This window comes from Caretta caretta, chromosome 5 (genome assembly GCF_965140235.1).
Source record: "Caretta caretta isolate rCarCar2 chromosome 5, rCarCar1.hap1, whole genome shotgun sequence".
NCBI classification, from domain to species: Eukaryota; Metazoa; Chordata; order Testudines; family Cheloniidae; genus Caretta; species Caretta caretta.
Genome location: NC_134210.1, coordinates 136540335 through 136567207, shown reverse-complemented (window position 1 = coordinate 136567207; position 26873 = coordinate 136540335). Strand labels below are relative to the sequence as shown.

General features: G+C 42.5%; 1 protein-coding gene across 2 annotated transcripts in view; it reads left to right on the top strand.

The window, feature by feature from the left end:
- The window catches only part of NCBP1 (nuclear cap binding protein subunit 1), a 55370-nt gene that overhangs the window by 25609 nt on the left and 2888 nt on the right, over positions 1-26873 (top strand). For both annotated transcript variants that reach the window (XM_048849694.2, XM_048849693.2), the window contains exons 11-20: positions 4592-4702; positions 6317-6381; positions 8260-8322; positions 8842-8916; positions 11781-11884; positions 13239-13361; positions 15078-15180; positions 22235-22328; positions 23433-23536; positions 24727-24841. In XM_048849694.2, the coding sequence (XP_048705651.1) occupies positions 4592-4702; positions 6317-6381; positions 8260-8322; positions 8842-8916; positions 11781-11884; positions 13239-13361; positions 15078-15180; positions 22235-22328; positions 23433-23536; positions 24727-24841 (957 nt within the window). The remainder of the gene's footprint in view (positions 1-4591; positions 4703-6316; positions 6382-8259; positions 8323-8841; positions 8917-11780; positions 11885-13238; positions 13362-15077; positions 15181-22234; positions 22329-23432; positions 23537-24726; positions 24842-26873) is intronic.

The window sequence follows — 26873 nt, the reverse complement described above, 5'->3', positions numbered from 1 at the left end:
AAAGGAGGACTTGTGGCACCTTAGAGACTAACCAATTTATTTGAGCATAAGCTTTCGTGAGCTACAGCTCACTTCATCGGATCCGATGAAGTGAGCTGTAGCTCACGAAAGCTTATGCTCAAATAAATTGGTTAGTCTCTAAGGTGCCACAAGTACTCCTTTTCTTACTGTTCTTGGTTCTCTTCTAATACTGCAGTAGCTCCTGTTGTAAGCACTCTAAACCTCCTCTTTTGATCATAACTTTGGAAAACATTACTTTTGGGCTGCAGTCTTCCTGGCTTGGTCTCATAAGAGGTGAAATTAGTTTTGGAATCTTTGTGTTAAATTGGTTAAGTAGACATTTGTACATGGTGTTTCTTAAATCACTATGTTTTAATTCGAAATTTTGTGCATACTTAACTCAAACAGCTGTCTAGTTTGAGCTTGCCTCATTTAGGAAACAGCTGCACTTGGAGCAATGTTTCAGTTTTAAAAATTGAATAATTGAATGTATGCACAGTAGAATTTACTGTTAAGTCTTCTAAAGCTAGAATCTCAGAATAATAGAGTGCAGTGAAGTGCTTTCACTTTGGATTGATCTTTAACTCTGGTGTAGAATTCGAAGTGGCTGGGTTCTAAGGTATCCGGATCTCCATCAAGGACACACTAGGGTCATATGAAGAATTTACAAAGCCCATTAAGTATTTTCTGTCCTTAAAGGAAATGCAAAGGCATTAGCAGACTAATGCTAGGAACACTAGAGTTGAGTGAACAAGCAGTCAAGCCTAGAAGGCAGGGTTTATGTTGAAAATTGAACCTTAGTTGTGCCTTTTTAGGGAATACAGTAACTCCTCACTTAGTCTTCCTGGTTAATTTTGTTTTGTTGTTACGTTGCTGATCAATTAGGGAACATGCTCATTTAAAGTCATGCAATGCTCCACTCTTACATTGTTTGGCTGCCAGCTTTCTCCACAGCTGGCAGCCTCCCTACGCCCCCTGGTCCCCGTAGACCCCGTGGATCAGCGCCTTCCCCCTCCTGCCCGCCTTCCCCCTCCTGCCCGCAGCAATCAGCTGGCTTGCAGCATTTCGGAGGGAGGAGCGAGGATTCTGCACGCAGTCTCCCCTCCCCCGCGAGGCCGGGGCAATCAGCTGGCTTGCAGCGTTTAGGCGGCAGGAGGGGCGGGGGGAGAAGAGGTGTGAGGACTTGGCATGCAGTCTGCCCCTCCCTCCCCTTCCTCCTGAACAATGCAAACCAGCTGATTGCCCCCGGCAGGAGGGAGGGGGAACCTGCATGCCAAGTCCTCACTCCTCTTCCCCCCCTCCCCCCCTCCCCCTCCGCCCCGTCAGCCAGCTGATTGTCCGGGTGCTTCCCCCTCCATCCCCTGCCTCCTGCCCATGGGCTTGCAGTGTTCAGAAGGGAGGGGGGAGGAGCGAGGACGCAGTGTGTGAAGTAAAGGGGGAGGGAGGGAGAGAAGAGGCGGGTCAAGGGTGGGGGTTTGGGGGAAGGGGTGGGCTGGATGGGCCGAGGGTTGAGCCCCCTGCCCCCGGCAAAGTCAGTGCCTGTGCATGCAAGAACAGCAAGAGGAGCAGCTGGACAATCCATCCTCTTCCACTCTCTGACTCCACCACCTCAACCAAGCTTCATACTCCGCGGTGATGATTGTAGTATTAAATTGCTTGTTTAAAATTATTTAAAATGTATATAATGCCTTTTGTCTGGCAAAAAAAATTTTCCCTGGAACCTGACCCCTCATCCCCCTTTTACATTAATTCTTATGGGGAAATTGGATTCGCTTAACGTAGTTTCACTTAGTCACGTTTTTCAGGAACATAACTACAGCGTTAAGTGAGGAGTTACTGTAACTGCTTATCAAATAAAATTACCTACGAAAAGAACACTCGAGTGGCAAAGTCAGAGACTGAACCTGCATTCTGGCATTTCCTAATTTGGCAATGTTGTAGCTGTGTTGGTCCCACAGTATTGGAGCGACTGTGTAATATCTTTTATTGCACTGAGTTCTGTTGCTTACACAGAGTTCTTTAGCTGTGACACTGCGTACCTTTCCTAGATTGTTAAGCATAAGGAACTAACATATTGCAAGGGACCATTCAAGGTGAAGCAGGGAGTTAACACCTCTCTAATAGTATGAAAAAGGAGGGTTAGTGACTCACAGCTTGTAATTATGAGCCATAAATCCATTGTCTTTGAGTCCATGATTTTTAGCTTCTAGCTAAAGTTATGAATTTAAGCTCCCAGGCTTGTTTTTAAGGTGTTGTGCAGGATTTTTTTGAGGATGAGGACTGAGAGGTCTCATATGGAGAGATGGTTTTCGTTAAAAATGTTTGCCCTCAAGTTGTATGGCATTTTTGTCTTTTATCATTTTTTCCTGTGTGACTTCATTCATGAGCTTAGTGATTGTCTCATTTCACCCATGTTGTTGTTGTTGGGGAATTAAGGTTCTCTAGGTATTCTTAATTTGGTCCCCTTTGTTCTTATCCATTATGATAGTCTTTATTATATGATCACATGTAATAAAGGACCCCTACTTGATTCAGTGTGCAGAAAAGTGTATGGCTTGACTCTTTCTTTCAGGGTACTTAGCACTTTAATGAATTTCATGAACTTGGAGCACAGCTCTCAATGACTGCAGTTGAAGTTGAGTGTGCTCAGCACTCTTACAAATCAGACTCCAGATGTCTCAGATTGGGCACCCAAAAGTGAGAACAGTGAATACTTGTGAAAATTTGTTTTGTGACTTGCCCATAATCGCTCAAACACTGTGGCAGAGACAGGGATAGAATCCAGTACTCAAGGGTTGCATTTAATTTTCTAAACCATGAGACCATCCTTCCTTCTCTTGCAGTCCTCTTCCTCACTTCACTATACCGTTCAACTTCTGAAACAAGTGTGTCCAGGGTCAGACAGAAGACAACAGCCTCATTAACTGTACAGCCCTGACTTCATTCCCTTAGCACAATTCATCCTGCTCACTGAATGAGGCTGGAGTTATCGATACATACACACAAGGGAGCCAAAATGAGATTACACAGGCAACCTTAATTTTGTTTTTTCCTTCTCTTGGCTGCTTGCCAGCATGAGATCATGGCGCACACAGATGAGAGAGCCTCCCTGCTTGCAGTGCCTGTGCCTCATGTCAGAACAGACCTTGGCTTTCAGGAGCCTGGAAAGTCCTGCTCATCCCCAGAATGGAACATGCTTAATACAGATGGGATCTTCAAAGAACTTAGCCTCCAGACTCTAATATGTCTCTACTAAGCACACAAACTGCAACTTTTATTGGCTTATAAATTGGCCAGATTGAGGCAGATTTTCATGAGGACTGCAAATGGCAAATTCCTGACATCAGGGTGACTCTCTTCCAAAAGATGGAGGTGCTGGAACGTCTCACTGAAATGGTTAAGAATTTTTTTAATATGGATAAAACTTATTTTTCCAGACTTCATTCTGTGAAAGGGCTGAACCATTTGCTTGCAATTTGCCCCCCCAAAATCAGCTTGATGCAGATCCAAATACCTGTTGTGGAGAATTTCAGACCAAACAATTTAACTTTAGAATTTTGACAATCAACTGAAAACAGGGTGTTAAAGCAAGTGTTTGGCATCCTGAACTGTCGGCATCGCTACCTGTGGTACTTACATCAACACAGATTGGATCGAATACAAATGTACGCATTTTAAATTGTAATACAGTGCAATTTTCAGACTGTTTTTTTTTAAATCTCATAGAAACTTGCAAAATAAGACAAGCTTAAAGAAAATTACTTCAGTAGCATTAATATTTAAAGCCACCAAGTTGAAACTTTTGTTTTGTAGTATAGTTTGGAATGCTCCTAACTAATGAACTTACTTTCTTTCAAATAATTTAATTTATAGATTTTTTTGCAATATCTGAGGACAGCATCAACTTAAATATATTTTAACTGATTTCCTTAACTCCTTTAAATAAAAACTAAATGTTTTATTTTCCCCTTTTTGCTGTTTTACCTTCCGTAACTTCTCTGGATTGGGTCATGAAACTTAACTGTCTACTTTTGTTTATAGTTTCGCATTCAAGTTCTCAGTGATGCAATATTTTGATTGTAGACAATGTAGAACAATAACTCAGTTTAAAAAATGTTCGAATTGATAGTTTTACAAGACTCCTTTGTTTACAAGCCAATAGGGGCTCAAACTTAAGATGTCTCTCTCAAAATCAAGCCAACTTGGAAGACTGTTCACTAAGCTACTGTAGGGGTGTTGAGTGAGCAGGAGAGTGGCATTTAAGGTGGTGGGGTTTTAGTGTCACGTGTGTTGAGGGTCCTGAATGGGTCTTGCGGTAGTTCTTGTTGCAAAAACTTTCACAAGGCTGCGTATGAATAGTATGTGCATGCGCTCAGTGGGAGAGGCATTCTTTTGGAGCTATCCATTTTGTAAATACATCTTATAGCCCTCATAGCAAGAGTTTAACAGATGAAACATGCCTTATTTGTGGTGTATAGTCACTTGATACTGTTGTTCGTCAGAATTGTGCAGACTCAGACATGATGGTGGAAGTGTGTGTGTGTGTCAAGACAGGGCTCTGATCACATGTTTTTTTCCTCCTTCCCCCCAGGTAGTATTTGCAGAACTGTTTCAGCTTCCAGTTCCACCCCACATTGAGGTCATGTACACAACACTTCTGATTGAATTGTGCAAACTTCAACCTGGCTCTTTACCACAAGTTGTATCCTTTCCTTGTTGTTGAGGAACACGGTAGCTTGAATGCTTTTTCCTTTGTTCTCTGGAAAACTGAGTGTTGGCATAAATTTTAGCAGTGACTTCTCCCCTTATTCAATTGAATAAAACAATCAAATACTTTGCCCATCAGTACTGGGTATGTGAAAGAACAATGCAGACAAATAGCCATTGTAGTTCTGTTACTCTAGTGTCAAAGTGATGGGGAAAATCTCCAGTGTTTTAAGCACTAATTTTAAAAATAAATCCCATGTGCTAGAATAGAGATGACTGTAATTATGCCATATTATTGAATCATAATGAAGGAAACACTGTCAGTAAACCTGACATATTTACTTCAGTGAACAGAGCACGTTGGTTTCTCAGTTACTTTGTCTCTGCGTATTAACTCTTTGTTAATATCAGGGTCTGAAATTAATTACAAATAGCAGCAGCATTTGTGTAAGTTGTACCACTAGAAATTTCACTTGAAAGTGAATGGAGCTTCTAAGGCTTGTTAATGTTGAGATCACTTCCTGATCAACAGCAAAATGTATGTTTTATAAATAAACTTTTTTAAAAGTAAATTGTTAGACTATATTCTCCTTACTTACCTGCAAAGACTCAGGTAGGGATCTTTGTCCTGGAAGAGATAAGGACATCACTTAAACAGTGCAGGTAGTTTAAAAAGTCTGTATGGTTTAAGACTTATGCAATATCAAGTTTCAGATCCTATTGTGTTGTGTTTTACAGCTTAGATAAAGTTCGTGAAATTTAGAGTTAAGTCTTTGACACACCTGTATCTCAGTGGTGTCATGATCTTAAATGAACCAGCTTTAAAGGCTCACTCTGGCTTCCAGAAGATTAATATTACAAAAAATGTAAAATTGACTGTGGATGACTTGATTGGGTGAAAATTTTCAGTCTGTTTCTAACTCAACCCAGATTAATAGATTTAGCATATACACTTATGCAACAAGTTTGTCACTGAAATAGCTGCTGCAGTTTTCTTGCTGCATCATAGCAGGGATGTCATCCCCTTGCTATCTTACATTGCCCCATGTCTTTAAAAATATTAGCAGTTAAGAATCATGGAGAACTGTCATCCATTTTTGAGCTGCCTTCTGTTTAAATTCTTCCCCAAAAATCTCTGCTAACCCTAGTGGTGAAAACAATGTGGCAAAACAAGTGCAGTATTCAGAGAAATGAAGATAAAAATGAGTGAAGGTGGTTTGTTTTTGTTGCTTCTTACTGAGTTCTTTAATGTGTTAGACTGCATCCTCTCCAAAAAGCTCTGTCTCTTCAGAAGCCAGAGTGCTTTGCGGTCACTGAAATTTGGGTCTCCATAATAATCTGGATGGCAGCAAGTATCACTAGATGTGCAGCTTCCGTTGTCTTGTAAAGTACTCTCTCTATTAGCAGAGACAAGTGTCTACCTATTGGGAAAACTGCAGTTTCTGTTTTCTGTGAAATTACCAGGACTTGCCCCAGCTTGGGATAGTTGAAAAGTGAGATGTTACTGCGGGGAAAAAAATCCTTCTGCAAACCCTCCTAGGAAAGTGGAAAGAGTTAGTGTAAGCTCTGATTTATTGGACTCCTCTTTACCTTAATTAGACACTTGTAGCTTGCACAAGCCACAGAAATGCTGTACATGCGCTTGGATACAATGAACACTACGTGTATAGACAGGTAAGTGCTTATGCATTTCAGGAACATCAGAACGTTTTCCTCATTGTACATTGATGGATTGAAAATGGGTCACATTATATTCTTCCTACTACCTACTGGCTCCATTAAAAAACCAACTGTAAATCCTAAGTAGAGTGTTTAACATTTGAGCTCTAGTCTTGAGCCTTCTAAACTGAAGAATGGGCATCTGAAGGATGGGCATCTAATTAGCATTTGCTCACCTTTCTCTGCTGTCTGCTGAGACCCTTCTCTCCCTACTCTCAGAAGGGCAGTTACCTTATACTGCCAACCCACTGCTCTGCCTACGAGCATGGTGCAGTTGTGAGCTCAGTCCACACACTGCTCTGCTGATGCATGCCACTTCCAGTCTCTGGCCTGAGGGAGGGGTTGAGTGTTGGTTTACAGTGGGATAGCAGGCTAAAGGAGGGTGACAGTTCATTGTTCTAAGGGTTACGTGAAGCTTGTGCAACATGTTGTAAGAATTACAACTGCTATGGAGAAAATCATTAAGACAATCTACATATTTGCAGTCAGCTATCTTTGCTTACGTTAATAAACTGATATAATGGGGCCAATGTGGTGAATCTGACAGAGCATGAGACTATCTCCATTCTGTCTCAAAGGCCAAAGTGACTCTCACTAAACCTAAGGTGTGACTGCACTTACGGCGGTGTGTAGAGTGCAGACACTACACGCCCCCACAGCCTGGGTATAAATAGTGTAGACAGCGCAGCGCTGCTTAGGTGTGCAGAGTACAGAACTTCAGGGTGCACACTCTGCGTGGCTCCCTGCGTTCCCAAGAAGTGCCTGTTTCTAGCAGTGTGGTGTTCCGCTGCTGGAGCCTTTCCCCACTGCCACATGCAGCTACAGGCACCCTGCTCATCGCTGCAAGTGCAGACACGGCCTTGATGTTTGGTATCTAAGAACACACATGTTAAGTTTACTCCTTAGAGGTGCCTTACAGACCACTAAGATGGAGCCACCTGGAACCAAATAACAAAGTTTTGTCATCATTTTGATGGGAGCTTAGGTAGTGGGCTAAGACTGCAGAGTTGTCACTTTTCATTCTTCCTTGTTTGATGCTTCATGGACTCTATGTGAATTTTTTAAGTGTTGCAGGCTAGTAATTGCTCTAAAACCATACGTTGTGACCTGATTAATCAGTGGCTTCTAGTAATTGAAAGAAAAGCTATATCTTACAAAGGACTATGTAAAGAAAGTTATCTGCCAAATAAGAAAAACTACTCTGCATGTGTGAATCATATTTTAGCTGATAAAATAGTGAGAAGAATGAAAAAGAAAAGTCTAATAACCCCCTTTTGAAATTGCCTGTTGCACTTCTATATGAACATATGACCAAAGACCTCTGTAGATAGATCTATACACTTGACAAACTTGGCTTCATTTGGAGTTCAGTGCTTAGCAAGTATTGGAGATGGGGGAGAGGCTGTGTAAGGGGTGATTTTCAAAAGTGCCGAGGGGACTTCGGAACATAAGTCTCACTTATTTGCAGTGGAAATCCCAAGTCTCTTATGCACTGCTGAAAATATCCCACTTAATTTGGGCACCTAAAGCAAAGAAGCTAAACATTGTTGACCTTAGTATACCAGTGCATTTCCATTCTGTTATAAACGGTGCTTTAACATCAACTCTGACATACCAGACACGAGTGTGCCTTTTAACCTGAACAGGTGACTCACTAACGACTCTTACTCTGAACTTTTCTTTCTGTTCATCGTTTTTTGGGACACATTTTTCTCGACTATTGAAATGGCTCTAGGCTTGCCTTTGAAAAGTGTAATTGGAACTCTCATCTAATTTTTTGTTCTGTGAGTTGTTGCATATTTAATGGAACTATAACATTTCCCTCTTTAAAAGGTTCATGAACTGGTTTTCCCACCATCTGAGTAACTTTCAGTTCCGTTGGAGCTGGGAAGATTGGTAAGTTTCTTTTTGAGGTCCCCATTTGAGCCATTTGTATTGCATACGACTTTCGAATGTATCCATAACTTGCCAGTGGCACTGCTAATAGTTGTCCCCAGCTATCTGTAGTTGACATCTCTCTAAAGCACTAATCACCATAGCATCCTCACCACCGTGCCTTAACTTCATAACCATTTAAATTTAGACAGGATGCAAAATACTGTCCTTGTGTAACTAATATATCACAATGTGCTTAATACAGTTAAACCAGTTTTTATTGTAATTAGAAATCACTTATTTCAATATGTATTTGCAAAGATGAGACTCCATGTTGGCAGTTCATAGATTCTAATACCATTATGTGTTAGTACCCCATCTCAAAATTGCTGACACCCGTAGAGAGCGGGAAAGAGCATTGTAGCTTAACTGTGAACACTTTGTACAGCACTGAGCCAATCTAAGAACAGATTAAGAAGCAATGCTTGTTAAATGCTATCAAATGCTTGTTAAATGCTATCAAATTTTGCACTTTGATAGGTCGGATTGTCTTACTCATGACCTTGATAAGCCCAAACCCAAATTTGTAAGAGAAGTCTTGGAAAAATGCATGAGGTAAGTGAAGCTTTTCAACACACCACTTTAGGAGTATGGTATTTACTATCAAGTTTGTCTGATAATAGTATCTAAAAGTAAACAAAGAACCAGATTCCTTTCAACTTTGTGCCTGTATATGTACTGATGAACTCTTTCCCATATAGCACATTCTATTAATTCATGTTTTCCGTAGATGTGTCAATCTGTTTTGTTGTCTTGGCTGATAAGACTCCTGGAAATATGCCAGTAATGGGACACTCCCACTCTCCTAATAGGTTGGAGAAGTGATGCCTTTAAATAGGAAGTGAAATATTCACAGCTACAGTTCACTTTTAGATGCAAGTCCAGAGCGTTAGACACTCCCTTTACTTGGACTTAAGTGACGGAAGTTGATTGTGGGGGATGGCAGAGGAAGTAATGTTGCTGGAAAGTATTGGTCATTCATAAACTAAATGTAGGAAGGAACCTACTTTTGAGTTCTACCTTATTAATGGCTTTCAAGTAGCACAGGGCCTAATTTGATCGGTGATGAGGATCCAGGATTCTCATTGACTTAAAGGAAATTGCCAGTGCTCAGGATTGGTCCAGCAGCTGGTGAGGGGGAGGAAATAAGGGTAAAATTTTTCAAAGTGCTTACGTGACATGGGCTTGGTTGACACAACAGTTAGGTTGATGTAGGGCAGCTTATGTGAACCTAACTATGGTGGTGTCTATGCTACAGCCTTGCTCCCACCAGTGTGAGTGCCATGTTACACTGACGACAGCAGACCCGCAAGAGGCATAGGGCTTATGCCCATGTAGTTAGGGCGACTGTGTCTGCCTAGGCGTTGCATTGCTTCATTGGCTAAAATTCTTGTCAATTTCAGGGCTCTGTGCTGGAGCTCTGAAATTGACAAGGAAGGTGGGTAGATTTCTCTGCTGTGAACCCTGCACCTGGCTCACAGCTTGGGCTATCACCCTGGGGTGGCTCGGGGGTCCAGCTAGAGCCCAGCTGCCCCCCAAACTCCCAGCTACCTGCTCTTGGGCTCCCCTCTGCCCGCCTGGTAGTTGAAACAATAGTAAAGAATAAAATTGTCAGACACAGAAGAACATAAATTGTTGCGCAAAAGTCAACATGGTTTCTGTAAAGGGAGATCGTGTCTTACTAATCAATTAGAGTTCTTTGAGGGGGGTCAACAAACATGTGGACAAGGGGGATCCAGTGGACATAGTGTACTTAGATTTCCAGAAAGCCTTTGACAAGGTCCCTCACCAAAGGCTCTTAGGTAAATTAAGTTGTCATGGGATAAGAGGGAAGATCCTTTCATGGATTGAGAACTGGTTAAAAGACACAGAACAAAGGAATAAATGGTAAATTTTCAGAATGGAGAGGGGTAACTAGTGGTGTTCCCCAAGAGTCAGTCCAAGGACCAATCCTATTCAACTTATTTATAAATGATCTGGAGAAAGGGGTAAACAGTGAGGTGGAAAAGTTTGCAGACAATACTAAACTGCTCAAGATAGTTAAGACCAAAGCAGACTGTGAAAACTTCAAAAAGATCTCACAAAACTAAGTGATTGGGCAACAAAATGGCAAATGAAATTTAATGTGGATAAATGTAAAGTAATTCACAATGGAAAAAATAACCCTAACTATACATACAATATGACGGGGGCTAATTTAGCTACAACTAATCAGAAGAAAGATCTTGGAGTCATTGTGGATAGTTCTCTGAAGACGTCCATGCAGTGTGCAGCGGCAGTCAAAAATGCAAACAGGATGTTAGGAATCAGATGTTATCTTGTTCTTTGGTTCTCCCATTCTTGAGGTTGTAGGGTGGATTCCAGTCTGCCCTCTGGGGGGTCCTCTGGTTATTTCCACTTGACGCCTTCTTCAGCCGATGGACACTGCATTCTTAGGCTGGCACCTCCCTGATCATTCAGTTATTATCCACACCAAGCATCCATCCACATACATATGTCCTCTATCTCTATTTTAATCACAATTGTTAACAAAGCGAGATGAATACAACAAAAGGGCAGGGAGTCTCTCGGTGCTGTTTCTGTTGTTAGAGTATTGTTTTGAGTCTCTTCTCTGTGTGAGTGGTTGTTACAAAGAATTGCTTTGAGAACAGACTCTGTCTTAGAATGTACTAACACAATTAGCAGCTTGCAAGTTTCACGCATAGAGGGAGAGAAACAGTACCAAAAAGCAAGAGACCTCTTAATTAGTAATACCCTGGAATTTAAACTATGGGGAATCAAACTCATTTGTGATTTTAATACAGAACTTCTTTAATATGATCCAACATTAGAATCCCAAATGAAAACTATTTTCACTTATTCCTTTTTGAGTCAGGAAGCATAGAAGGAGTAAAAGCACTGACTGGCAAAAGAGAAATATTTTGTCTGTGGATCCCTTCCATCTCACCTCAGATGGTGGTAGGCTAATTCTTAAATGTTTATAAAGGTTGGATGGAACTGAGGGTTAAAATGGAGAAGTCAAGATTACTTTATTTCATTGAATTTTAAATTGTAGCACCAGTATTTTGCCTGTGATCCACATAGCATGTGCAGTGTTTTAATAAAATGTGGCCCTGACTGATGGTTCCTCTTAACCTTTCTCTGAACAAAGTTAAATATGTGAAGTTGAGAATATAATTTTTTTAAAGACATTTTTTTAAAATGTCCATTGGAAGGTCAATGCACAATGTGGTTTCATTGACTCTTAATGTCTGGAAGGAACTATCCTCGATAAAATGTAGTAATATTCAGACTTCTTGGTTTTTGTTCTGCCAAAATTAAAACATAATAAAATACGAGCATCTTTAAGGCAACGCCATGTGGTATTCCTGAAAATATTCCACTGGTAATTCTATTACAACTGAAATTTTCTCTTGCAGGCTTTCATACCATCAGCGAATAATTGATATTGTTCCTGCTACCTTCTCTGTCCTTAGTCCTGCAAACCCATCGTGTATTTATAAATACGGAGATGAAAGCAATAGTAAGTATAAAAGCTATGTAGAAGAGTTTAATATTTTGATAGCATTCTGAAGAAAAGGTTATCTGATTTGAATCTGATCAAGAAAGGAAACGCTCTAGTTTCTGGGTCAAATTAGTTATCTTTATAGAAGAAAATTCACAGTGGAAATAAAAAGGCTGACTTTTGACCTGGAAAAATTGCTTGAGTTGGGCACAGTAATATAGTTTAGGTCTAAAACTTTGATTTGGGGCAGGTTGGGAGGGAATTCACTGAAGAAGCGTTCCTAACAACTTTAAAATGCCAATTACCCTGCAGTGTTTGCTGCCTGAATGCTGCAGCATTGTGCTAGTTGCAAGGAAGCCTAAAAGTCAGTTTGGCTTCTGTTTTTAGTGTCTGAGCTGAGTGATGCACAAAAGTTGAACAGCATAGTGAAGATAACTTACTATTCGTTGAGTGCCACATTTGTTTCAGAAACAAACGAAAGAGCTCTTGGTAAGCTCCAAAGAACTCTGTCTAATAAATGAAGCAAGCAAACAGACAGGAGTAAGACCATAGTTAAGGGGAAAAATGATGTGGAGAGATTATTTGTGAAGAAAAAAAGATGAGTGCCATAAGTATAAGGAGTGTCACGACTGAAGTCACAAGGTGAGCGGGAGAAGGAAATGAAGAGACTCTCCAAGGAAGTAGAAGGAAATTGGAGGACATATGTAGGCAAAGGAACTGTTATGTAAGGCCTCTAAAGTTGAGGCCAAGTGGGGACTGAATTTGATGTCGCAGATAGGAAGGAAGGATTCTATGGGGCTGCTGATGCGGACAGTGACATGAGGAGCAGGGTGGTAGCAGCAAGATTTTGGGTAAATGTGGGGGTGAGTTGAGAGGCAGAAAAGATATGTGTATCTAGGTGTGGATAACTTTTTGCTAATGAAATAGAGGAAAAAGTGGACTTGGGAGGAAGAAAGGACAAAAGGAATTTTGAGTGTACTAGTTTTGCCAAGCTTTAATATGGGGAGGTGCTGCCACAGTTCTTAACATCCTCGCTACCTGGCATTGTGACTGTGGTTTAAAGTGTCATTACATGATTGAACTATTCACCGACTATTAAAACAAGTTCACATCTTGAGAGAAATTAGAGATTTGTGAGTTGGCTGCGTGTGGTCCAGATGTAGCATTTGAGCCTGCAGATTGCTGCAAAATCCATATTTCCAGCATGCCAAAATCTCAGTTCTATTAATACAAAGCAGTAATTGTTGGGTTTTTTTAATTGTTCAAGGAAAAGTGTGTGCTTTTCTGAGAAATGCACAAGCTGACATAAAAGTAACCCATATTCATTTGCAATTAATTTTGAAGATGATCAGACCTTTTGTCTTATGTTTAGAGTCTCTGCCGGGATATACTGTCGCACTCTGTTTGACCATTGCCATTAAAAACAAGACAAGTAATGATGAAATATTCGGCATCTTAAAAGATGTGCCCAACCCTAACCAGGATGATGACGACGGTAAGGATATCTGACATTAGGCATTACTAGGTCATTTATTCTTTGTTCAAAACTACTTTCACCAGCCTGTCGAACTAGGAGTTGTGCCTGGTACATTGCCTCATGACTTTTTACACTTCCTCCATTTGGCATCACTTGACAGAAAACGGAACCACTATAAAACATTGAGTGTATTTTTGTTTCTCTTGCCCCATGGACAGGATCCATTCTTATCAATGGGATACTGGTAAGAAGGAGTAAACTGGTATTTGAGATGTACTATTGGGTGGCTGTTGCTAACAAAGACAGTATGAAAGAATGAAAAAGTCCCTCAAACTTCACCATCAGGATGCATTTCTTGGCATTAGTTTTGATCTAGAAAATGTAACGTGGTTTGTGTCCTAAGTATGTGAGAGCGCCTCTTTATAGATTACCTTAGCAGTTCAGAACAGCTAAGAGCTCAAGCTGCCATTCTCCTGGTCTAAACAAAATAGACATTCTTGTAAGGGGGCCTTGACTTGAGCTCACTTCCCAGCCTCACCCTTGCCGTAGACATCCAGTGTCTTTCTGTCCAGGGCTTATCTGTTCTCCGATGTCTTAGAAGAGAGGTTTGAGAAGTCACATCTAAAGTTGGTAGCTTGGTTGAAAAAGAACTTGAATAATTCAGTAATACGTGAGATTGTACAGGCACCTAGACGAATATATAAAAATCGAAATACATGGAGATAATAAAGTGGTGTAGGAGTGTCCCAAGTCAGGGGAAGAATGGGTTATAGCAGAGGTTCTCAAAGTGTGGTCCGCAAGTTCTATTCAGGTGGTCCGCAGATAGTTCCTTCTAAGGTGCACACCTGGATGGCTGCACACGAGAGAATGAAGGGCCGTAATTAGGTGCCTGGACCCTGGAAAAGATGCACATGTAAGGTGAGGTGGTGGCCTTAGGGGGAATAGGGGGTCGTGGGGTGAGAAGAGGGGGTGGAGAGAATTTGGGACATGCAGGGCTGCAGCGGCCAATGAAAGAGGCGACTTTCTCCAGCTCCAGGGCTGTGGCTGAGGGAGAGACTACTGATATTAAAATATGAGTTCTGTGCTTTTATTTGTGGAAGAAAAACACGTTAATTATTATTTAGGTTTTTTATATAGCTCTTTTATCCAAAGCGCTTTACAATAGTTAGCTAACGGTACAAACAACATTTGGAAAGATCATTAAGTGGTCTGCCAAGACCCTCAGCAATTTTCAAGTGGTCCGCGGGGAAAAGAAGTTTGAGAACCACTGGGTTATAGGAATCCTAAAGGGATTAAACTCCTGGTTATCCTCTGAAAAGAAAGATGTTGCTATGAGTGCTTTTGAAAGTCAGCAGTAGATTTTGCTAGGTTTGATAAAACTTTCAAATTGGAATGGCATCTTCCCTGCTGGTATGAAACGAGTTTGAGAATCGCCTCCTATAGCGGATAAGGGAGCAGTGTAGTGTAGTCCTAAATGTACTCCAGTAGCTGCATGTCAGTGAGGTAAGACTATCTCTGCAGCCTGAGGGAGTTGCTAATAAAACTGCAGCTTTTAGAAAGCATTGACTGATTCCTTGTTCAGGCTGTAAAGCTCAAATGCTAAATCTTAAATTTTACAAAATAAAGAAACCATGAATTATCTTCAGTGCTTTGTTTGCAGGGTTAGATTTTGATAAATACTTACTATATTGATTTTAATTTAACCCACTGTTTCAATTTGAAAACAACTTTCAGATGAAGGATTCACCTTTAACCCTTTGAAAATAGAAGTTTTTGTACAGACTCTGCTCCATTTAGCTGCCAAGTCCTTCAGCCACTCATTCAGTGCTCTGGCAAAGTAAGTGATAAATGCATTATATTTCTGAGTTTATGGAACACGTTTTGATTAGAACAGTGACTTGCTTGGTAGAGCTATTCTTCCACAAGCTTCAGTGTTTTGTATGTTGCACAGTGTAATGTGCAAGTAAGGAAGGAGAGAAGAGCTGATAGTTTTTTTTATTAAAGGGATGGTAGTGTGACTCTTACTATCCAAGCAGAGATCGTAATGTGTATTTTACTCCATGTGGCTAGGTCAAGATTCTGCACGTTCTGAGACATGCCTTAGCTTGTGGCTCACCTGGAAGAGTGCAGCAATAGATAGCACACTTCCCAGTGCCCACAATGAGCCAAGAGGGCCCCACCAGCATAAAGTACTCAGGAAGGCTTGATGTCTCTCACCTATATGGGCTTTCTTGGTGAAACTTAATCTAGTTCTATATATGTTATGATCCTGTGGTGTTAACGCTCCATGGTGCAGAGCCAGGTAGGTGCAGGTGGGGAGGCAATGGAGGGGTCTTGTATGGGGAAAGCAGGCGGAAGAGCTACATTCAGAATGCATCTGTGGAGGAATGGGGCCCATTACAGTGCAACTTGCAAGCTCCATTTGAGATCTTGTCATTGCGCAGTTAAATGTGACTTATCCCCAGGGGAGCTAGGACTTAATTCATAGAGCAGCAGTGGAAATAGTAAATAAATATTACTAAAGGGAAACATGCCTTATTGTAGCGTCCTCAAACACAAATGTTAGCCAGGAAATGCAGATAAAATAATTTTAAAAGAAATCCCTATATAGCTTTAACTGTGGCCCTGTACCATCACTCACAGAGCAACCTAAACAAGAAAAGTCTGTCCTCCAGTACCTCTCATCTTCATCTCATTAGTGACTCCAGACATGCAAAGTGACTTATCTGTACTACCAGTCTCTTGCTAAACTGTTCTCTCCTGCATTTAAACTGAAGTTCAGTCTAAGTTTTAATTCCTATATGTTCCTATAAAAATTCTAGTTAGATTGTAAACTTCTCACGGGAGGAATGGTCTTCCTCTTTTACCACAATGTGAAGCATATTGGTGCTCTCTGTAGAACTACTGATGATGCAAAACACTTTAATGTAGCTTGAGGCTGCACAACTGAAGTCGGGGTACAAGGATACAGAGCTGGTGCAAATTTACTGATGTAAGTGCAGTATATTCTAGATCTCTGTACAGTGCTACGTATATTTTAAATCTTAACTGTTAAACCAAGACACCTCACATTTAAATGGCTATCTTGTCTGTCGTCTTCGAGTGATTGCTCATGTGTATTCCACAATAGGTGTGCATGCTCACCACGTGCACCGGTGCCGGAATTTTTTCCCCTAGCAGTACCTGTAGGGGCAGCACCCCAGCGACCCCTGGAGTGGCACCTCCATGGCGCGTTATAAGGTGTGCCTTCCCCCCCATCTTCCGTTCCTTCTTGCCTTCGGCGAAGGTGCATCGGAACTGTGCTGCTCCAGTTTTGCTGTAGCTCGTCCCCAGAACTTTTCGTTCGTTTAGTGCTAGTACCTGTCGTTAGCTGTTACAGTTACTTCATTTAGTTAGAAAAAAGAAAAGGAGTACTTCTGGCACCTTAGAGACTAACCAATTTATTTGAGCATGAGCTTTCGTGAGCTACAGCTCACTTCATCAGATGTATACCGTGGAAACTGCAGCAGACTTTATATACACACAGAGAATATGAAACAATACCTCCTCCCACCCCACTGTCCTGCTGGTAATAGCTTATCTAAAGTGATCAACAGGTGGGCCATTTCCAGCACAAATCCAGGTTTTCTCACCCTCCACCCCCCCACACAAATTCACTCTCCTGCTGGTGCTAGCCCATCCAAAGTGACAACTCTTTACATAATCAAGTCGGGCTATTTCCTGCATAGATCCAGGTTTTATCACATCCCCCCCACCCCCATACACACACAAACTCACTCTCCTGCTGGTAATAGCTCATCTAAACTGACCACTCTCCAAGTTAAACCAGAACATCTGGAGGGGGGGGGGGGGGGTAGGAAAAAACAAGAGGAAACAGGCTACCTTGCATAATGACTTAGCCACTCCCAGTCTCTATTTAAGCCTAAATTAATAGTATCCAATTTGCAAATGAATTCCAATTCAGCAGTTTCTCGCTGGAGTCTGGATTTGAAGTTTTTTTGTTTTAAGATAGCGACCTTCATGTCTGTGATATATGCCATCATGTGCCAGCAATGCCCCTCTGCCATGTACATTGGTCAAACTGGACAGTCTCTACGTAAAAGAATAAATGGACACAAATCAGATGTCAAGAATTATAACATTCATAAACCAGTCAGAGAACACTTCAATCTCTCTGGTCACGCAATCACAGACATGAAGGTCGCTATCCCTTCCACCGGACAGATTCGAGACCCTAAAGGGGCTCATTGACATGGTCACAGAGTTCCCTGTGACAACGTCCAGAGCATGCCTCCAGCTCCTGGGTCACATGTCGGTGTGCACGTATGTGGTCTGCCATGCCAAGCTCCAAATGAGGCCCCTCCAGCTTTGGCTGGCCTCTGAGTTCTCCCAGGCCCTGGACAGGATGGACAAGGTCCTCACCGTGCCCGACCTGGTGATTGCCTCCCTTCGGTGGTGGTCCACCCTGAACAACATGCTCCAAGGGGTCCCTTTCTGAGGCAGGGCCCTGTCGTTGGAGCTGGTGTCCGATGCATCGGACCTGGGTTGGGGGGCCCATGTGGGGACCATTCAGACCCAAGGGCTGTGGTCAGCCCTGGAGCTATCCCTACACATAAATGTCAAGGAATTCAGGGTGGTGCGTCTGGTGTGTGCGTGGCCTTCTGCTCGCACTTATAGGGCAAGGTGGTCAGGGTCCTCATGGACAATATGGCCTCGGTGTTCTATATCAACAGGCAAGGCAGGACCCAATCCTCCGCCCTCTGCCGCGAAGCCCTCAGACTGTGGGACTTCTGCATAGCCCACGACATCTCCCTGAGGGCCTTCCACCTGCCGGGCGCCCGCAAGAGCAGGGACTTGTCCTCCCAGCACAAGTGGTCATTCCACCCGGAAGTGGCTCACCAGCTCTTCCAAGTGTGGGGAACTCCCCAGGTGGACCTGTTCGCGATGAGACAGAACTGGTGCTGCCCCCGGTTCTGCTCCGGGGGGTCTGGGAAAGGGCGCCATCTCAGATGCCTTTCTCCTGTCCTGGTCGCACCAGTTTCTCTATGTGTTCCCCTCCGTTCCCCCTCATCAGCAGGGTCCTGGAGAAAGTAACAATGGACAAGGCCCGGGTTCTCTTGATTGTCCCGGCATGGCCCCGGCAGCATTGGTACGGGACCCTCATGGCCTGGCAGTGGCTCCGCAGCAGCCATTGCCGCTCCACCCGGACCTGCTCTCCCAGGACCGGGGCTGCCTCCTCCCTCCCAGCCTAGCGGCTCTCCACCTCACGGCGTGGCTGCTCAATGGCTAGGTGGGGAGGAGCGGATGTGTTAGGAGGGGGTCCAGCGCGTTCTTCTGGAAAGTAGACGGCCCTCCACACGCTGTGCCTACGTGGCGAAGTGATCCCGGTTCTCCAGATGGGCCGCCAAGCAGGTGTTTCCCCGGTGGCCACCCCAATCTAGCTTATCCTGGACTACCTCCTTCACCTTAGAGCCCAAAGCCTGGCTTTTTCGTCGGTCAGGGTGCACCTGTTGGCCATATCGGCCTTCCATCCGCCGGTGCAGGGACACACGGTGTTCTGCCATGCTATGACTGGATGATTGCTTAAGGGATTGAACTGTCTTTTTCCCATGTGCTAGGCCCCCTGTCCTGCCATGGGACCTGAACTTGGTGTTATCCCGTCTCACGGGGCCCCCGTTTGAACCTCTGACCACATGCTCCTGGTCTCACCTCTCGTGGAAGGTGGCCTTCCTGGTTGCTATCACATCGACCAGGCAGGTCTCGGAGCTCAGGGCCCTGACCTCCGAACCCCCGTACGTGGTTTTTCATAAGGATAAGGTTCAGCTCCGGCCACACCCCACGTTCCTCCCTAAGGTGGTCTCCGCCTGTCACTTGGGCCAGGACATTTTCCTGCTTGTCCTCTGCCCCGAGCCCCATGCGTCCAGTGAGGAACGCCGCCTCCACGCAGTCGACGTGCGTAGGACGCTGGCCTTCTACCTGAAACGGACTAAGCCGTTCGGGAAGTCCTCTCAACTGTTAGTTGCCTCAGCTGAACGCATGCAGGGTCGGTCGATTTCCACCCAGCGCCTCTCCCACTGGATCACCTCGTGCATTCGCACCTGGTATGATCTGGCGGGTGTTCCCCCGCCGCCCATTGTAAAGGCACACTCAACTCGGGCCCGGGCCCAGGCCTCGTCGGCTGCCTTTGTGGCCCACGTCCCCATCCAGAATATTTGTAGGGCCGCCACTTGGTCTTCGGTTCACATGTTTACCTCGCTCTATGCGATTGTCTCCCAAACCAGGGATGACACCAGGTTCGGCAGGATCCCGTGCTCTGTCCGGGGATCTGTGAACTCCTCCTGCCTCCAACAGGTATAGCTTGGAATCGCCTATTGTGGAATACATATGAGCAATCACTCAAAGAAGAAAAGACAGTTACCTGTTCTGTAACTGGTGTTCTTTGAGATGTGTTGCTCGTGTCTATTCCACATCCCGCCCTCCTTCCCCTCTGTCGGAGTTGTCTGGCAAGAAGGAACTGAGGGTGGGGGGAGCACACAGCGCCCCTTATACCACACCATGGAGGCGCCACTCCAGGGGTCGCTGCGGTGCTCCCCCTATGGGTACTGCTAGGGGAAAAACTTCCTGTCTTTTTTGCTGAATCAGTTTCTGTGTAGAATTCCAGCCTTGTGTGATTTTTTGTTTCTGTCTTCATCTTGTAAGGGCCAAAAAAACTAACACACACATTCCTGGGTTTTATTTTCATGTTGGGTTAGTAAACTCTAGCAAAGACCACAATACAAACAGAGCTGTTACCGGATGGTACTTAGGAAAAGTAAGAGTTGGAAATGAGCACAGTGCAATCAGTATCTTATGACTTGTGTCTTTCTCAAAGGTGACTTGCTAGTGCTGTACTTAGTGGTTGCATTATGTCAGGATGCCCCAGATAGCAATTAGATTTCAAAACATACTTGTTACCCTTACTTTCAGATGACCCTGCGCCCTGGTTTCAAGCATTCCCTGCTCCTGGTTAAATGTTCCAGTTGTGCACTGTGCTGGCAACATCCCTACTACCCAGGGGTGGCACAAAGGGGGGCAGGTAAGTGGTGCATTTCTTTACTATATGGCAGAGTTTTGCCAATTTTTTTTACATTACCTTTTGGAATATAAAATACCTCTATATTTGCAAAACCCTGCCATATAGTAGGGAAAATCCCTCATATGACCTCCCCCTTGCAGTCTGGCTCTACATGTGAGGTCACGAGCACTGCATATATCGGGACATCTTGGAGCAGGAGCAGCTGATAAATAGGTAAACCTATGTGTTGAAGGTCCCAAAGAGCAAGTGGCATAACCTTACGTTAACTGGGTAACACCTGTCTACCAACGATCCTTGGTGTTGCACAATAAAATACCAACTAAGTAATTTTAAATACGACACAAGTAATTGTCAGTATAAAACCATACATTAAATCAAAAGCTTTTTGATAGAAATGTCTTAAATTTGCCTAAGCAAGATAAAATACATCCTAGAATTTTTTACTGGATTTTTGATTCCGAGCTTCTGGTACAGAAACATTTGAACTCATAGATATTCTGTTGCAACTGTCTAAAATATGTTCTTTAAATTTCTCTTGATCAAACATTGTGTATGTAGATACAATATGCTGTGCTAAAACGTGGCACTTCATGTAAGTACATTCTGAATCCGTTCACTCCCAAATCACTATATTGGTTTCTGAACTAGCAGTGAAACCTGAAATGTTTTCAGGTTATATTGCTGCTTAAATTCAGAAAGGTGCTACATAAACTGCCACTGGAAGAAGTGTAGCAATTTCGAGCCTGGCTGGCCCCGACCTGCAAGTGATGATACACTGGCAGCCTGCTGTGGCCAGGGAGCCTTCTTGCCGTCACTGGCACACCTGGCACCATCAATTGTAGCATTGGGTGTTAAACTGGTAATTTACATTTTATGTCTTAACAACTTCTGTTATGAACACTCACATTCAAACACCAACAAAACTTAGCAGGGGAGTTGTTGGAGGATCGTCTGCTGTGGAGTGTATGGGATAATACGCTACAAGGGCATGTCTACACTGGAGCACTCAGATACGTTAAGGCAAATCAACTAAAGGGGTAAGTTAAAATGTTAAATCCATGCGTGGCTGCTCTCATTCAGGAGAAAAGTGGCAATAATTCGCTATAGATTAAATTCCATTAGGGACTTGTCTACATGAACAATTAGACTGCGTCCAACTGGGGTGTGAATTACTCCACACTAGCCTGCTGGTCTAGGTCTAACTGTGGGCACCCTGATGACGCACTTTAACAGTTTGTTAGAGTGCTTTAACACGCGTCGTCAGGGCTCGCGCAGACCATGAGACCACAGCGGGCTAGTGTGGGGAAGATTCACACCCTGGCTTGCCGCAGCCTAATTGCTTCACTTTACTCCGAAGCGAGATCATCCACATGGGGGCTTTACTCTCGTCGGCTTCAAACTAGTAGTTCATCTGCCGTAACTTTCCAAAGTGTTCCTGTGTAGACATGGCCTATCAGAGAATCCCCATGAATGGGTCACAGTGAGAGTGTCTGCACAGCCGGTAGCAGTGAGCCTCCCAGCCTGGGTCCGTGGACTCGGGCTTGCGAGGCTCATACTACTGTGCTAAAAATGGCTGTACGGACAGCGCCTTGAAGTTGCAGCTTGGCCTCTGAACCCGCCCCCCTCCCTAGCTCTAGCCTGAGCTGCAGAGTCTACACAGCTACTTTTAGTGCTGTAGTGCAAGCCCCGGTCTGTTGACTCGATCTGTGAGGCTCACTACCGTAGGCTGCGTAGGCATACTCTCAACCAAACTTTTACTGGACCACTTCACCGACTTGCAGTGCATCCACTGATTGCTTTTATTTGTTATAATAAGGTTTCATGAAGTCTTCAAAACACTCGCTGAAAGTGATGAGGGGAAGCTCCATGTGCTGAGGGTTGTGTATGAGGTCTGGAAGAACCATCCACAGGTAAGAGTTGTGGTTTCAGATGTTTATTGAAGCTTGCATTCTCACGATAATCGGATACAACAAAATGAACACTGAGAAGCCTAGAAACTGAATTGTTTGCAAAGACAGCGTTGCATTTTATGCTCACTTTAATAAAAAAAAAAAAAGAAAGAAAAGGCCTGGCCGCTGTTTACTTAAATTGTTTAGTAGAAAAAATTCAAACTATTTACTGGTGTTACTAACAGCATCTTAGATTAGATATCACATTTTTAGCTGTTTCTCACTATGCTACCTCCTTTCAGCATTTATTCCAAATTGATGGCAATTTGACGTTCATCTTCTCAGTGCAGCGTTTGAGTTGCTAACCCTGCAAGAGAATGGCTCTTATTAAAACAGCCGTTTCCACTGGGGTGGTTAATATTATGGAATCATTTCTCTTGATCTTAAGTTTTTTGTAAGAGTTTGTATTACAAAATCTAAACTTGGGCCAAATGCTTCAAAGAAATAAAAGTCTATCACTTAGAACTTGCTCTGACTGCAGACATTACTTGAAATTTAAAAAAAAAAAAAAGTGTTACGATAAACTTGGGCTCAAGGCAATGTGCTTGTAGAATTGACTGGATCAACTGATGTGGCAGATTGGTTTTGTGATGTGGCTGTTGCTTAATTGAGGTAAATACAACCTTAATTGTTTGGCTGTGTTACTGAGATTCAGCAGTAGTTAGTGCTCACCAATTGAACCAAATGTAGATACAGATTTAGTTAAATTGTTGCAGGTCTTCTAGTGTTAACACTGTGTGTGGGTGATCTTAAAACTAGTTCAGTGTGACCGTCACACCAGCTTACTCGTATCTGGTAAAAATTGCACCTTTAGTTAAACTCCTCTGCATACACTGTTGCCTCAGGCCTCTAGAGAAGCAACTGCCCTTGCAGAGGGCATTCATGCTGCACTAGCTAATGATGGCTGTTAAGCAGAGGGTCACTGGAGAAGCTATAACTGATAGCACCTATTCCTGTGTTTCACACCAGCAATGAACAGGTAGGATTGAATATCTCTTATTACCGTAGGTATCATGATGCTCTAATACAGTAAACAGATTTTTTTTTTTCCCCCTCTCTCACAAGATGATTGCTGTGCTTGTGGATAAGATGATTCGGACGCAGATAGTTGATTGTGCTGCCGTAGCAAACTGGATCTTCTCTCCAGAGCTTGCTCATGATTTTACTAGGTAACAAAACGAATTCTCTGTTGCTGAAACTAACATTCAGTTGGTTTAGACATATTTTCACTTTGTGGATAATGTACATGGAATACCAGTTTACTTTGCTCAAATTCTTGGCTATTATGGTGAGTAAGCAATTTTTAAAAAATAAAAATTACCTTTGCACTTCATACACAACCTACCTGTCAACCCCTCCAAAAGGATATTTGTCATTCAACATTTTCCATTTAGAGTTGAGGTGCAGGTTTATAAGGAACCCAAGAATCCATCTTGTCTAGTTTCCAGACAATGGCCTATAACTTCAGTGTGCCTCTGAGGAAGGTACACCTCTACAGTCACCATGCAAACTGCTTGTTGGCATAGGGACTGTCTTGGTCTGCACTAGTTTAGCACAATGGGAACATGATATGTGGCTGAGGTTCCTAGGTGCTGCTGCAATACAAATAATAATAATAATTAATTGGGGGTGGGGAGAACGTCCCAGACGCAGACTGGTTCATGTAACTATCGTCTATAATTGCAGGTACTGTTGTTGCTATACCTTTGTGAATTATACTTATCACTCTCAGTCCTATAAGTTAATAGTACATTGTATTCAGATAATTACTTTTTTAAAGTCAGTTTATTTGTTCATATAGTTAGTTACACTGAGTATCCAAATCATTAAAGAAAAGGATCCACATGACAGTATCCTATGGAGACTCTAGCATCGTGACGTTTTTTAACTCTCTTGACTTAGAACATTCTAACAAAACAAATCCATGATGTGCTTCATGCATTCCTGAATACATTCAAAATAGAACACCACTCATGTTCAAGGAAAAATGGAGGAAAGATCCCACTGTTAGTAATAGGAAGACCCACCTGTTTAAGTGTACTCCCCTAGTATTAATATTGGTACTTCACATGCATAAGTTGCATAAATTGCAAAGGAATTCAGGTTATAGCTGAAACTTTGGAAAATTCTTCCTCTGCATGCATTTCTGTAATAGATTATGTGCTCTTAATACGTTCTGGTAACACTTGAAACCCGCACTGTTAGTCTGAATGAGTAAGAAGGTTGGGGCTAAAATACAGCTAAGATTTTAGATTTTAGACGTGTGATTTTTTTCTCTCTGCTCTTTTACAGTTTACTATTTACTGTGTTTTGTATTTTGTTACCGGCTACAATAAGATTATAATTGGTTCTCTGGTAGGTTCTATATCTGGGAGATCTTACACTCCACAATTCGTAAGATGAACAAGCATGTAGTGAAGATCCAAAAGGAACTAGAGGAGACTAAAGCAAGATTAGCCAGGCAACACAAACGAGTAAGTGTCTTGTTTTGTATCTTGTAAATATATTAGTAGCACTAGTCTATTGAAGTAAAGCCATGTAAATTTCACATTTACTGCATTTCAGACTAAATCATACTTTTTCTGTGGCAGGATGCATGTCAACTGATCTGAGACTTGCTCTGAGAGTCACAAAATAAATATGCTGTAAATGTTTCTACAACATTATACCCATCAGTAGCACATAGATATTGACTTGGATTCCACAGGGATTGTGATACTAACATGAACTTCAAATACAGCTGTAAAGGCTGTTACAGCCAAGAAGTCAAAGTAAATGGAGCTCAGTTTACGTTCCTTTACTGCTTTTTTAGGTCTTTCTCATGAGGTAAACATCTGATGAAGTGAGCTGTAGCTCACGAAAGCTCATGCTCAAATAAATTGGTTAGTCTCTAAGGTGCCACAAGTACTCCTTTTCTTTTTGCGAATACAGACTAACACGGCTGTTCCTCTGAAACCTACAAAAGAACACTAAATTTTTGTTGCCAACTATAGATGCTTCAGTGACAGCTATCTCTCAGCTAACTCACTCTCGTTTTCTGTTACATTCTTGTGTAGCAATGGAAATTGTATTTTCAGTATTTCAGCTTTACTGTAGTTGCAGATAAAAGGTTCGTCTTCAAACTTGTAGATATATCATTTAGTAACTTGATAAATATTACAGAAAAGCAAATTAGAGAGGCTAGTCATGGTAGAGAAGCTGGGGGACTCAACTGACCTACTGTCCCATGCTTACGCTGCCACTACGTTCCAGGGCATGCTTCTGGATTTTGACAGTTTCACATACTCTTTTTGTTTGCTCTGAATACATTGTGAATCCCCATGTGTGACCTTACCCCCAGAAGTTACTATACAAGATGTTAGAGCTTTAAACACTATCCCTTGTGTGTAACGATTTCAGTATTATTTTAAAACACATTATTTTGGTTCCAAGGATAACTGAATGTCAAAATAGATTAAATGGGAAAGCTGATAATGTTTGAAGAAACTGATTGATTGACATCCCAAACTACACTTGTGGGGAAAAAATTGAGTCTTGCCCCTCCGCATAAAGTCTGTATGGGCATTAGAAGCACTTAGTACCTTGAGTGTCTTCTCCGTTATCTTTAGCATAATTAGTTTTATTTAATGCATTTCCGGTTATGTTGGAATTCAGTTCTGAACAATACTGTAGACTGTGTTGTGTGAATGATGCTTCCCTGCACTATATCCTTAGATGACTGGACCTATAATGTGTTAATGCGGATATAAGCCGTTTTGAAGAAAAGTTACATTCAGGGCTGCAGAGGAAGAAAAGTACTTGCTTGTCAGTTTTTATGCAAGCAATCACACCTCTTGGATTACTTAACACAGGGGCCCTAGTTTTGTCATCCTAAATTGGTTTTGCATATAGTATTTCTACAAATATTTTAAGTTTATAGCTATAAAATTTCTGGACAGATGTGCAGAAAAACAATCTTTCGTGAGAATAACAAAGCAAATAATACCTGCAGTCAAAACCTTCATCTGCCTAATTCCTTATTTCCTACTAAACTACATTTAGTTCTTTGTATAACTTCCCTTGACTGACTCATGGCTAGTTGCTAAGGGTGAAATGGCAGTTCTGAAAATGCTTTTTTTTTTTTTTTAAATAGATTAGGGGAACAGACAGTAACTGTTATCTAAATTTTTCTTTCGTAAGGAGCACCACAGTGAGCCCATGTCACAATTACAAGGGCTAACTGCACCTCTCTCCCCTTCCTGGTCTCCGAGTGCACCCTCTCCACTGTCCAGCCTTGTGCCTTTACCTCTCCCGGGGTACTCTTAGACCAGGCCCAGCACGCAGGGTATTAACTATGTGCACACCCAGCAGATTCTACTGCGTTCTGGCACCTGCTGTTCTTCCATTCAGGAGTCTGTGACCAATATTGTGGTTGTTGACCGGGCAGCCTTTCTAAACCAAGATTTTTTTTTTAGCAGTAGAAACAAAGCATTTAAAGATTTTAAAACAACCTTACCATCCCTGGCA